Source organism: Aulonocara sp. 'chitande type north' Nkhata Bay, linkage group LG12 (assembly GCF_057382095.1).
Source record: "Aulonocara sp. 'chitande type north' Nkhata Bay isolate Kocher_YH1m ecotype deep benthic linkage group LG12, A_spYH_male_GT1.1, whole genome shotgun sequence".
Taxonomy (NCBI): Eukaryota; Metazoa; Chordata; class Actinopteri; order Cichliformes; family Cichlidae; genus Aulonocara; species Aulonocara sp. 'chitande type north' Nkhata Bay.
Window position 1 is genome coordinate 40,909,270 of NC_141355.1, and position 14,341 is coordinate 40,923,610.

General features: G+C 43.3%; 1 protein-coding gene across 1 annotated transcript; it reads left to right on the forward strand.

The window, feature by feature from the left end:
* The first annotated feature begins 2,556 nt into the window (after window positions 1–2,556).
* On the forward strand, window positions 2,557–8,963 carry med27 (mediator complex subunit 27). Its single transcript, XM_086257949.1, has 8 exons — window positions 2,557–2,870; window positions 3,698–3,842; window positions 7,854–7,984; window positions 8,108–8,201; window positions 8,291–8,398; window positions 8,477–8,518; window positions 8,594–8,671; window positions 8,756–8,963. Exons 1-8 carry the CDS (start codon window positions 2,557–2,559, stop codon window positions 8,888–8,890), a joined length of 1,047 nt encoding a protein of 348 aa, XP_086114075.1. The 3' UTR covers window positions 8,891–8,963.
* The last annotated feature ends 5,378 nt before the right edge of the window (window positions 8,964–14,341 follow it).

The window sequence follows — 14,341 nt, forward strand, 5'->3', positions numbered from 1 at the left end:
ACAATAACATTTACTGTTATTTACACTTAGCTAGATTATTGCAATGGTGTTGTGTTTATTATGTTGCTCTCTTTTTTGCTTGTTTTCTCTTCTTTTTTTCACCTGTTGAGGTCATGTCTGTCCCGTCTCTAACTACTGAAAATAAAATAAAATAAATAACAAAGGTTAATCCAATGGACCGATATGGCAAGGCCGTGATGATGCACTTGGTAAAGTAAATCTGTTGGGCATCTTGGCCTTCAGACAATAATTCTAATGGCTAAAGAACCAAATCAAATAGGCAAAAGAAAACAAACAAACTAAAAACTGATGGCAGAAGATTGGTTTGGCCTACCCCTGACCAACTGCCACTCCCTCAGCCTGGGCCTGTTGGAGGTGACTTCCTGTTAAAAGGGGGTTCCCCGGACCTTCAGTGCTCATTAAGAATCTCAGAGGTCAGGTGATTTTTGTCTCCGGGGAAGCAGAATGAACAAAGGTCACGGTTACATGTAAACATAGCTGGACTGGCCATCGGGCATACCGGGCGTTTGCCCGGTATGCCTCGTTTTTATGGGCCGATGGGGGGTTTTTTTCCCGTTTTTAACCGTAACGGTATAAACAATGAAAGGTGGTGGATTGGCCAGATGCTGGGAGATGTGTAAAGATAACTCAGTTGTTTGGTGGTGGCTATCGCGGAGCTGCCACAGATTCAGTAACATTAGCAAGTGGTGGAGGCCAGCAGGTGGATGACGGAAAGGCAGGAGGAGCAGAGACCCGAAGCAGCCGCCGGTCCGAGTGTCAGGAGAACTGAACTTCAGGTTCAGCAGCACGTTTAAGCTTGATCAGCTGTTGCTAAAATTTATTTAATATTAATTTCTAGTATCAGCTGATGTTTGCTGGAGCCACAGCTGTAAAGCTGCTGGTCATGATGGTTTGGATATGTGGTGAGAGGGAAACATGCAGATGAAACCAGGAGATGTCCTTACTGAACCATCAGAGCTGAACAGGTGATGGAGAAACAGGTTTACCTTTTAGGTGACATGGATGAGTTGAAGTTATGAACTGTTTCTGAGAGACAAATAACACCAGGATCCTTTTCTAAGCAGCTGACAGCTGGTAACTGTGCAGGGGCGGATCTAGCAAAGTGTTGCCAGGGGGGCAGGTAGGGCTTTAACAGGGAGAGGGGGGCACAAGGAAATACTTTTCTCTCTTATTCTCATTTAAAATGTCTCGCTTTTAACAAATAATTATCTGAATCTTACAACAAACGTTTTGATCTGCTGTAAAATGCATAGAAATCCATTATTGTACATAGTAATTTTTTTCAAATTCAAATTCAAATTTTATTTGTCACACACACACACAACCATACACAGTATGACATGGGGATGAAATGCTTGTAGCTGTACAATGCCCAACCATTAAATGACAGAAAAAAGTTTTACAGTATCTACAATTTACAGGTTACTACAAAATTTAAAAATTAACTTAGAAATTTACAGTAAAAAATGTGCAAAAAATGTGCAAATAGCAGAAAGGGTCCAATCATAATTTCTTCAGAAGTAAGTACTGTATATGATGCCAGTATTTTCCCACATTTTCTAGATTCTGTACCAGTACTGTGTAAAATTCTTTCTCACCTGTCTTTCTGTCTCCTTTCACTTTGTAAAGGTTGCCATGTTAGAAAACATATTTTGCCCTGCCATGCTGTTTATTGATGTGGCAAATGAATAGTTTATGAAAATATATCTAAATCTGTCATCAGTAATCAGTAATGATCATGTCTCACCTCTAGTCTCCTCTGTCTTAATTTCAGGTTTTCACCATGTGCTGTAGATAGTTCAGGAGGTTAACTCGACCAAGCAGTCTGCTTCCAGGTACTGTTTAAATTCAAATTCAAATTTTATTTGTCACGTACACAGTCATACACAGTACGATATGTAGTGAAATGCTTTGACAACTGCTCGTGACCTAAAGAAAACAAAAAAGGGAAAAGGCTATGAATAAGATAGGAAATAAATATGAAAAATTAAAAAGGGTAAATTTAACTAGGAAGGAATAAAATATAAATTAAGATTAAAAATGAAATAACTGTACAACACAAATTAGAATGAAGGGTAAATTTAACTGGGAGAATAAGATAAAATATATAAATTAAAGTTGAAAATAAAATAACTGTACACTAAAATACACAATATAGAACTATATAAGAATGTATGAAGAAATATAAATAAATATATACACAATAACAGCAGCTGTACAAGTATTAACTGGAAATGAAGAATATAGTGACCAGTGTTGTGCAATCCACATTATGTCTTGTAGAATACCAGAATATGCAGGATGGTGTAGGTTTAAGTTTATTAGACTGATACATATATACCAACAACACAGTGTACATCACTGTGACAACAGCGTTTGTTTCCATTCAAAGGCTTTATGGTTTTTCCTATAATACCTGGTGGGCCGGTCTCTAGTCAAAATGCCCGGGCCGATTTTTTGTTCCAGTCCAGCCCTGCATGTAAACACCTGTGACCTTTAACCTTCTATCTTTACATTTATTTACATCATCATCCAATGACTGTAAGATTGCCTTTCCAGTCAGGGTCACGTTTTTTTGTTTTTTTTAACGACTTCCTAAACGTCATCAACGCGCGCCAGCAGCCGGGGGGGGGGAAAGCAGAGAAGATGGCGGACGTGGTGAATGTCGGAGTGAACCTGGATGCGTTTTCTCACGCCATCAGCGGCATCCAGGCGCTGCGCTCCAGCGTGAGCCGCGTGTTCGAGTTCCTGAAGGACGGCATGAAGAATCGCGAGACGCTGGAGGGTCGAGAGAAGCAGTTTATATCCGAATTCCAGCAAAACCTAGAGGCGGTCAACAGAGACCTCAAGTGAGTCCAAACACTGTCCGTCAGGATCCAGCCTACAGAAAAACACACTAACCCCCAGACCAGGGTCCATTCATATTTCTGCCGATTTAAGAGTTAATACACAAAGACATGCTGACAGACCAGGGTCCATTCATATTTCTGCTGATTTAAGAGTTAATACACAAAGACATGCTGACGGACCAGGGTCCGTTCATATTTCTGCTGATTTAAGAGTTAATACACAAAGACATGCTGACAGACTCATAACAGACCAGGGTCCATTCATATTTCTGCTGATTTAAGAGTTAATACACAAAGACATGCTGACGGACCAGGGTCCATTCATATTTCTGCTGATTTAAGAGTTAATACACAAAGACATGCTGACAGAAGAGGGTCCATTCAGATACATAATTTTCTTAGGGATTGATAAAGCATTCTGATTCCTGATTCTAACAGCTGCCAAGCACCTACTGTCGCTGTGTCGTTGGTGTGGAAACTTGAAATACTGTCCAAAGGGAATTCTGGATCCTCAGAGCAGATATGCATCTTCCTCATGGGAATTATTAAAATATAAAGTTCATTTTCTGAATACATCCTAAACTGAAGGCGACTTTCCGTGCCACAGAGCAACACTTGGAGTGTATTTTGAGACAAGACAGCAGCTGATGGTCAGGATGATTTTAGGTCCATGTTTACTGAGAGTCTAAGTGTAATCAGCCATGCTCGAGCAGGCTGAAGTGAGCCTGACCTCTGACTGTTATTTTATGACTTTTTAATCCTAAACACGTTTTTACGGTTTGACTTTCTCTGGCGACTGAAAATCCGTCTCTCTGTCTGTCTGTCAGTGAGCTGGAGCGTCTCAGCGGATTGGTTGGTCGCCCCTCAGAGTCCCACCCCCTCCATAACAGCGGTCTGCTGAGTCTGGACCCGGTGCAGGATAAAACTCCTCTGTACTCTCAGCTGCTGCAGGCATACAAGTGGTCCAACAAGGTAACCGCTAACGTGCACTTCCTGTTCACTGATGATCAACGTTCCCTCTAATGTTTCATGAACACACAAACTCCCTGAGCGTCCCTTGGACCACTGTGAGCAACATCAGACGTGTGCAGTGTGGTCACGCCAGCATCCAAGTCACATAGGTTTATTAAAGTAATCAAATTACAGCATTTATGTTAGACTACTTTAAATTAACTGCTTCAGCCTACTTACAATGACAATTAAAAACAATCTTGTTCATGACCTGTAGCATGTTAACACTATTGGAAGGAAAAATAACTTGAACTCCAAGTTTGAAAACAAAGCTTTCTTTCTTTATTCTTTCATAAAGCTCTGACTGTATTATGAGTCTGTGGTCTGGGAGAGAGTCTGTAACTCTGTCTGCAAATACAGTAAACAATGACCAATGTTGGGCAGTTAATTATATAGTTACTTCTTCAAAAAAGTAACTGAGTTATGCAAACAAAGCTTTTTGCAGCTGTTTACCTAAAAATGCAGCCAAAGCGTTTTTAAATAAACATTTCAAACTATTTACAGAACAATCAGCTGTTCTGCATCAACTCTGATGCCACACAGATTATTTGTGCCGCTCCAAAAAATAATTTCTGTCCACTATGAGACGAAGGAGAACAACAGCCTGATACCTGCAGGCCTGACAGCAGCAGATGTATCACTGCTGTAACACCTGTAACACTCAGCAGGCGCCTCATTGTTCTGACACACAACACTACTGACTACACTACACACTGACTACACACTAACTACACACTGACTACACACTAACTACACACTAACTACACACTAACTACACACTGACTACACACTAACTACACACTGACTACACACTAACTACACACTAACTACACACTGACTACACACTGACTACACACTGACTACACACTAACTACACACTGACACGGTCGTTGTGTCCTTGGGCAAGACACTTCACCCGTTGCCTACTGGTGGTGGTCAGAGGGCCCGGTGGCGCCAGTGTCCGGCAGCCTCGCCTCTGTCAGTGCGCCCCAGGGTGGCTGTGGCTACAATGTAGCTGCCATCACCAGTGTGTGGATGTGTGTGTGAATGGGTGGATGACTGGATATGTAAAGCGCTTTGGGGTCCTTAGGGACTAGAAAAGCGCTATATAAATACAGGCCATTTACCATTTACACACTAACTACACACTGACTACACACTGACTACACACTAACTACACACTGACTACACACTAACTACACACTGACGACACACTGACGACACACTGACTACACACTGACTACACACTGACGACACACTGACTACACACTGACTACACACTGACGACACACTAACGACACACTAACGACACACTGACTACACACTGACGACACACTGACTACACACTGACGACACACTGACTACACACTGACGACACACTAACGACACACTAACGACACACTGACTACACACTGACTACACACTGACGACACACTGACGACACACTGACTACACACTGACTACACACTAACTACACACTGACGACACACTAACGACACACTAACGACACACTGACTACACACTGACGACACACTGACGACACACTGACGACACACTGACTACACACTGACGACACACTGACGACACACTGACTACACACTGACGACACACTGACGACACACTGACGACACACTGACGACACACTGACGACACAAGATTAGTGCTAAACATTGCAAATCTCTCACATCTCAAACACGCCATCACTCCTAAAACTTCCCCCTCCCTAAACAATAAATGCCATGTTGCCATATCATTTTGTGATTGGTCCACATGGTACATTTTTCCACCAATAGGAGAGGCTGGGGGAGGGGTGTTGTTTTTGCTCAGGGGGTTTTCCTTATAAAACGCAGTTTTTACCGTTTCTTCCTGCAGTAAATATAAACAACGACAGTATTCAGGAAGAAAAACAAACATTGCAGATATTTTATCATAACTCTGGTTTTACGTGGCCGATCAACACAATTTAAAAACTGGTATAAAGTCCACACTTTGTCCGTCAGTTGTTCGTCTGTGCTGCTCACATCTCCAATGGTTGTACACGTTGTCATTAACGTGGCTTCACTCCACATCAGCCGCTTTGCTAGCTAAACACCGGTGTCGGCACATAAGGACGCTGTCAGAGCCTGTCAGCGACGTTGATTAGCTGCGTATCTATACGAATGTGAATCGCATCATTGGCTGGACTGTGGGATAAGGTGGCATCGTTCTGATCCCATACGGGAGCAGCCAGTCACTGACTAACACTGCAGAACAGGATTGTTAAAGTTTTCATTTTAATTTCAATTCAGGTTAGATTTTTTTTTCTGTGCGCAGAGACGTGCCAGCAGTGCGCAATTGCGCACGCGCGCAGCTTAGAGGGAACATTGCTGATGAGGACCTCAGAGCAACCGCCCTGTTCACAGCGAGATCAAAGTGGACCTGAACCTGGACATTTCCCCACGGAGCCCTGCTGTGACACACCGTCACAGATTTAACAATTCAAGAAAGGCATGTTTAGCACCATCATAGCTAACTGAGCGGAGGAGACGACAGCTGAGCGTCAGTGTAGCGGGGTCGCTGTCTCCTGCCGTTCATGAGCGGTCCGTGCCTTTAGCAGAGAGTAGCTCTGTTGGCTGGCTGGTCTGAAGCAGGACGTGCCTCTTGTTCGCTGTAATGTTCGGGTTTGCAGACACGTCATGATGAGGACTGTTTGAGTCAGGTGACCCGGTGCCATCAGCACTGTGCATCTCATATTTCATGACTTTGGGCGTATTCATCAAATACTGGCTTTTGGGGCGTGTTGGATCAAAAGAAATAAATATAACCACTTTTACCTCGAACCGGAGAAGCCACAGAAATTAAAGTAGCTACGACACACTGGATCGCCTAGCAACACAATTGTTTTTACACATGTTGGCGTGAAGGCTGCTGTAATGTGAGCCAGCTGGGTGAGTGATAGATAAATGTGTAGGGACTGTAACTGGAATTAAAGACTTGTGGTTACTGCGGGGTCGAAGATGGATGTTGAGCTGGAGTGAGGGCTGGGCCATGTATCGAATATACTTAACGAGTTTGTCCACATACGATGGTTAAAATGGCGTTATCGTAACCATCGAGTATGGGTTGCCATGGAAATATTACGGTGTCTGCACGTTTTTTTTTTTTCTCCCACACACTGCGAATGCATCATTAATCCCCCCGCCAAACCTCAAAACCTTCTACCTAACACACCGTGCTGAGCGTGCGTGTTTCAGTCATACCAGATAGGGAAATATGGCGACGGTGGGAGTTTCCACACGCCATGGGACACAAACCTGCTGTGTCGGTTTTATCATCGCTGTTTGGACTTCAGCTTCTGTCGTGTGAGGTTTTTTATTTGACTGTTTCACATGTTATAAGCACAAAGGACGACCTTTGTAACCTCAGTTGTTTGTTTTGTTTCGGTTTGTTAAAGTCGAGTGTTGACCGCAGACAGACGTGGTTGTGACAAGCCTCTGTGTGCAGCTGATGGTTCGTAGCGTTTTCAGACCAACAGAATCAGCCCCCGCCTCTGATACCCACTGTGTCAGCTGTGTCTCATTAATCAGCGAGTTCTTGATCGCGACTCTTCAGCTGCTCTGAGCGTGTCAGGTGCTTTGATGTTGGTCCACAGCTGGAGCTCATGGAGCTGCCACCACAGACCAAGCCAGCGGCGGCCCTCGTTTACGAAGGCTGAAGATGAGTCCTTCCACCGTCGCCGTCGTGTTTGCAAAAACATGGACGTGATAAAACCACTCCCTGTAAACTGGTCAGGGACCACCCACCCGGACGCTGCCTCCATGTTTTTACTGCCTGACAGTCAGACAGACAGAGGACACTGGGATTGTCCTCGTGTGGACACTTGTGAGGTCGGATGCAGGCTGAGCGTCTTTGAGTGTGAGGAAAACGTTTAATCCATGTTTAGAGGCCCCGCCTACCGTCAAATCCTCACGCTGTGTTTGTGTGTATGTGTAGTTGCAGTATCACGCTAGCTTGGCCTCCAGTTTGTTGAACCAGCAGTCGCTGAAGCGATCAGCCAATCAGATGGGAGCATCAGCCAAGAGACGGCCCAAAGTCCAACCCAGTACTCTGGTACTGCCTCCACAGTGAGTACTATTGCACAAAATACTACAACAGTGCTACAGTAAACTATTTCACACCTTTATGCTGCGGTTCCCCTGGTTTATCCTTTCACACTAACACACGGGCACCTGTCACACCTGTCACAGGTACGTGGATGATGTCATCTCTCGCATCGGCAGGCTGTTTCCTGATATGACCATTGAGCTGTTTAGACCCAACGGGACGTCGGCTGTGCTGCTGGTAGTAGAATACACATTTAAACACACTTTGTGCCCACAGGTGTTTTCAGATCAGGTAACATGTGTCTGTCTCACCTGTCTCCGTCCCAGGTGACTCTGGGGAAGGTGCTGAAGGCCATCGTTGTGATGCGGTCGCTGTTTATCGACAGAACCATCGTTCGAGGATTCAACGAAAACGTTTACAACGAGGAAGGAAAGGTGAGTGTTCGCCTGACAGGTAACAGCTGATTATGTGTCCCAGGTAACCACGGTAATCTGTTCTTTTGTCCTCGTCAGCTGGATATCTGGACCAAGTCCCAGTACCAGGTGTTTCAGAAGGTAAGAGATCTCAGATGCATAGAAGTTGATATGTGGGCCTAGCATTCGGAGCCCTGATTAGCCAGGTGCTTGCAGGTAACAGACCACGCCACCACCGCCCTGCTGCACTACCAGCTGCCTCAGATGCCAGACGTCGTTGTGCGGTCTTTCATGGTGAGAGTAATCGGGCACCAGAGTAATCTGATTACCCTCTGTCGTTGCCTGTCTGTGTCTGACCCCTCTGTGTCGCCCTCTCAGACCTGGCTGCGGAGCTACATAAAGCTCTTCCAGTCGTCATGTCAGCGTTGTGGCCGTTTCCTGCAGGACGGACTTCCTCCCACTTGGAGGGACTTTAGGACCCTGGAGGCGTTTCATGACACCTGTCGCATGTAACAGGACACTTCCTGTTTATCTGTAAAGTTTTTCTTTATGTAAAGGTGTTTCAATAAAGTTTGTTTTGTACAGATGTGTGAGTGAAGCTGTTATTGATGTCTGCTGAGCCGTGAGCCTGTTCATGGCTTAAATTTATTTATTTATATATTTTTACAAAGTTTGCTTTCTGTATGCAAAAACCCCCAAAGTTGAGTCAAATTGATTTCTGTGCACAAACTTGGCCAAATAAAGGTGATTCTGATAATATTGCCCAGGGAAACGTGACTGCCAGTATGGGCAAGACTCCAGGTGCAGGCTGTGTAAAGATGCCCCTGAGACAATCCAGCACGTAGCAGCAGGGTGCAAGATGCTGGCAGGCGGGGCATACGTGGAACGCCATAACCGAGTGCATAGTGGCATAGTGTACAGCAGAGGTGTCAAACTCAATTGCATAGGGGGCCAAAACTCAAGGCACACTTTAGGTCGTGGGCCAAACAAGATAAACATTTTTTAAACACACTAAATCGATGTTTTTTAAACATAAATATGAATAAAAACAGGCAGAAATATTATTCCAGAATAAATAACTTAAAAAAATTAACTTTAACTTTAAATATTTTGCTCTCCATAAAAATATATCCTGTCACAATTATGCAAGTTAGAAATATGAACATGCAGCAAAAACCCCAGAAAAAATAAATGAAAGCAAACACAAGGTTCCAGCCGCATGTAGACGGAGCAAAGTGCGCCGACTTGGCTCAACATTACTTGGCAACAGGGAAAGTGAGGCAGGTTGCACTGGTGCATTTGTGACAGCTTCACTTGAAACGCTTTCACCACATCATACATGTCCATGAACTGACAGGTTTCCTTGCTGAGCTCAAAAACTACTGAGAACTTTTCCCCAACTCAGCCAGCGGACCTCTGTGTGATGAGGAATGTCGGCAAACTCTGAATCTATTTCCCACATAAAAGACTGAAACTGACGGTGATTTAAACTTTTAGCTCAGATAAAATGTACGGTCTGCGTCACGGTGAGCATTACATGCTCCATTTTAAGGACTTTACTACACAGCGTTTCCTGGTGTGTGATGCAGTGATATGCTGTTAACTCACCAGTACAGTTCTCCTGCATCCTTACTAGATCTTACATCCTGCACAACACCAGCGCTCCATCTGTTATCCCAGCGCAGTTTCATGTCAGTTACACTTTGAAATACTTTTAAAAAATGTCTTTTCCTGTCGTTGTCCCGTGCATCGATTCAATTTCCAATATTCACTCCCCTTACGGATGAAGATGGTCAGCTGTGCAATGTCCATCATGTCTGTACTTTCATCCACAGCAAGAGAGTATGCAAGAAAGTTTTTGCTTCTTTCACACAACTGTGTTCTTAAATCAGTGGCCATCTCACAAACCCGATCAGCAATCGTATTTCTGCTCAGGCTCACATTTGCCAAAATCTGCATTTTGTCTGGACCCAAGACGTCGCACACCTTCATCATGCAGCTCTTCAGAGTGGTACCGGGCTGATTTGGCTCCTCTGCTACAATAAAACTTGCTTTCACAACAGCTTCACTTTGTGATTTTGCACTGGTGAAAGTCATCTGCTGAAATGCAGAGGTGGGTAGTAACGAGTTACATTTACTCCGTTACATTTACTTGAGTAAGTTTTTGAAAAAAAATGTACTTTTAAAGTACCTTTTTTGCAAGATACTTTTTACTTTTACTTGAGTACATTTATGAAGAAGAAACGTATGGGCTCAAAATGTGGTCATTACAAAGCTTTCTTTGTTATGAATTAGCATACATGTTTTTATTGAAGATTTGAAGAACTAGCAAAAAAACCAGAAACTCTTGTAGAGGAGTGCAGGTGCATCTACTACAGGTAGAGCTGCTGCAAAAACCCACAGAGCTCAGCAGCCAGCGCAACAAATTCTGGATCCTTGGCTTTTAGTTAGCAGTTAGCATTAGCAGCACATGCTGCGTCCGATGTGAAAGGACCTTTATGCTGCGCACTGTGACTCACAGCAATGGTCCCGGGTCAGCCCTGACTTTGTGTTAAACTAATCCTAAAGTAATGATGGTGTTTCTAACCACTGATATACCACAACTTTATCCTTTCAACAGCTGCTGAAAGTTAGGGGACCTAGCTGCTATCGGATATTTATATAGAGATCCTCCAGCTTCAAACTGTATTACCCTTCAAGGACCTGCAGTTCAAAAAAAGCGCCCCTCCGACAGCCAAACCCATCTGTTCTCTGATTGGATTGTTTAATTTGTGATTGACATGACATTGACCAATCAGATGAAAGGAAGAAAAATAGGGTCAAAATTCGTACTTGTAACTTGCAGGGATTTTTTGGCTAAGTCCACAACACTAATCTTTTTTACACACACACAAATTCTTTTTACACATACAAATCCTGATTTACAAGTACAAAACTGATTTACAAGTACAAAATATTTATGACCACATTTTGAGCCCATAGGAAACTGTACTTTTACTCCGCTACATTTGCAAAATTCGACTCGTTATTTTTTCGTTCTTTTTTTTTTAAATTAGTTTAACACATTAGATAACATGCCGCCAGTGGAGTTTCCGGTAACTTTTTTACCAATGAGATGTGGCCATGCAGTCACATGACCAGTTTGAAACTGTGGCGGGCAGAGCGGCCCAAGCGTTTCAAAGTAGCGGACACACAGAAAGAAGAAACCCATGAAAACATGGCAGAGTCTACGCTAGAGCTGAAGAGGATGAACACCCTTGGCCTCACATACAAAGAATGTTTCGCTTAAAAGCAGCACAAATGAACAGCTATATCTGCAGTGTTGGTGTCTTCAGTGAGAGCCAAAACAACAACTTTTCAGCGTGAAACAACTCAACTCGTGTAACCTGAGGAAACGGTAAGTTTTCTCTAAATATCTTTTTAGCTGTGGTTAGCTGGATGTCAGTCTTATGTTACAGCAGCTGTGTCGAGCTCGAGCTGCGAGTCATATTTTCGGCGCTACATTGTAGTGAGATAAGTTTGTGGGTGTTTTGTGCAGCTTCAGCTGTCCTTTTAACTGCTCGCTGGTTAGCTAGCGTGAGCTATAAGCTAACAGCTAGCCTGGTTAATGACGCTAGAGTTCAACGCACATGCAAACAGCTCGTCTCTACTCCTTTAAGGTTCTTCTGTATTGGCTTCATGATAGCATTTATTTATAAAATAAATCTGACATTTCAAACAGTTACTGGCTACTTGAGTAGTCTTTTTGCCAAGTACTTTTTTTACTCTTAGTTGAGTAACTTTTTTGACGACTACTTTTACTTGAGTAATAATATTTTTAAAGTAATGCTACTCTTACTTGAGTACAATTTTTGGATACTCGACCCACCTCTGCTGAAATGTCAGATTCTTCTTTAGCTCTTCTACTTTCTGTAGTTTCTGCTCTGCATTTCGGTTTTTCAGCTTGTCCTGATGTTTTGACTCGTAGTGCTGTCTTAAATTAACAGCAGCTATCTTTTTCTCATTAAAAGTAATCAAAAGTACTTTGGGGACCTTCAGCCCTCAGAACTAATACTTAGTAAAGCAACATCCACCTAATTTAAATGTATAATTGAGCACAGGGAGAGGAGCTACAGTCCATGCAACTCTGGCTGGGAACCACCACAATTCAATTCAATTCAATTCAATTTTATTTATATAGCGCCAAATCACAACATAAGTCGCCTCAAGGCGCTTCATAGATACAGAGAAAAACCCAACAATCATATGACCCCCTATGAGCAAGCACTTTGGCAACAGTGGGAAGGAAAAACTCCCTTTTAACAGGAAGAAACCTCCGGCAGAACCAGGCTCAGGGAGGGGCGGGGCCATCTGCTGCGACCGGTTGGGGTGAGAGAAGGAAGACAGGATAAAGACATGCTGTGGAAGAGAGACAGAGATTAATAACAGATATGATTCAATGCAGAGAGGTCTGTTAATACATAGTGAGTGAGAAAGGTGACTGGAAAGGAAAAACTCAATGCATCATGGGAATCCCCCGGCAGCCTACGTCTATTGCAGCATAACTAAGGGAGGATTCAGGGTCACCTGGTCCAGCCCTAACTATATGCTTTACCAAAAAGGAAAGTTTGAAGCCTAATCTTGAAAGTAGAGATAGTGTCTGTCTCCTGAATCCAAACTGGAAGCTGGTTCCACAGAAGAGGGGCCTGAAAACTGAAGGCTCTGCCTCCCATTCTACTTTTAAATACTCTAGGAACAACAAGTAGGCCTGCAGAGCGAGAGCGAAGTGCTCTAATAGGGTGATATGGTACTACAAGGTCATTAAGATAAGATGGGGTCTGATTATTTAAGACCTTGTATGTGAGCAGCAGGATTTTGAATTCTGGATTTAACAGGAAGCCAAAACAGGAGAAATCTGCTCTCTCTTTCTAGTCCCTGTCAGGACTCTTGCTGCAGCATTTTGGATTAGCTGAAGGCTTTTCAGTGAGTTTTTTGGACATCCTGATAATAATGAATTGCAGTAGTCCAGCCTGGAAGTAATAAATGCATGAACTAGTTTTTCAGCGTCACTCTGAGACAGGATATTTCTAATTTTAGAGATGTTGCGCAAATGGAAGAACGCAGTCTTACATATTTGTTTAATATGTGCATTGAAGGACATGTCCTGGTCAAAAATGACTCCAAGGTTCCTCACAGTGTTACTGGAGGCCAAGGTAATGCCATCCAGAGTAAGAATCTGGTTAGATACCATATTTCTAAGCTTTTCAGGGCCGAGTACAATAACCTCAGTTTTATCTGAATTAAGAAGCAGAAAGTTAGCGGCCATCCAGGTCTTTATGTCTTTAAGACATTCCTGCAGTTTAACTCATTGGTGTGTGTTATCTGGCTTCATGGACAGATAGAGCTGGGTGTCATCTGCATAGCAGTGAAAATGTATGCTATGTCTTCTAATGATGCTGCCTAAGGGAAGCATGTATAATGTAAACAGAATTGGTCCTAGCACTGAACCCTGTGGAACTCCATAATTAACCTCAGTGTGTGAAGAGCACTCTCCATTTACATGCACAAACTGGAGTCTATTAGATAGATATGATACAAACCACTGCAGCGCAGTACCTGTAATACCTACAGCATGTTCTAATCGCTCTAATAGGATATTATGGTCGACAGTATCGAACGCTGCACTGAGGTCTAGCAGGACAAGCACAGAGATGAGTCCACTGTCAGAGGCCATAAGAAGATCATTTGTAACCTTCACTAAAGCTGTTTCTGTGCTGTGCTGAGCTCTGAAACCTGACTGAAACTCTTCAAATAAACCTCTGCAGATGATCTGTTAGCTGTTTGACAACTACTCTTTCAAGGATGTTTGATATAAAGGAAGGTTGGAGATTGGCCTATAATTAGCTAAGACTGCTGGGTCTAGAGATGGCTTTTTGAGTAAAGGTTTAACTACAGCCAGCTTGAAGGCCTGTGGTACATAGCCGA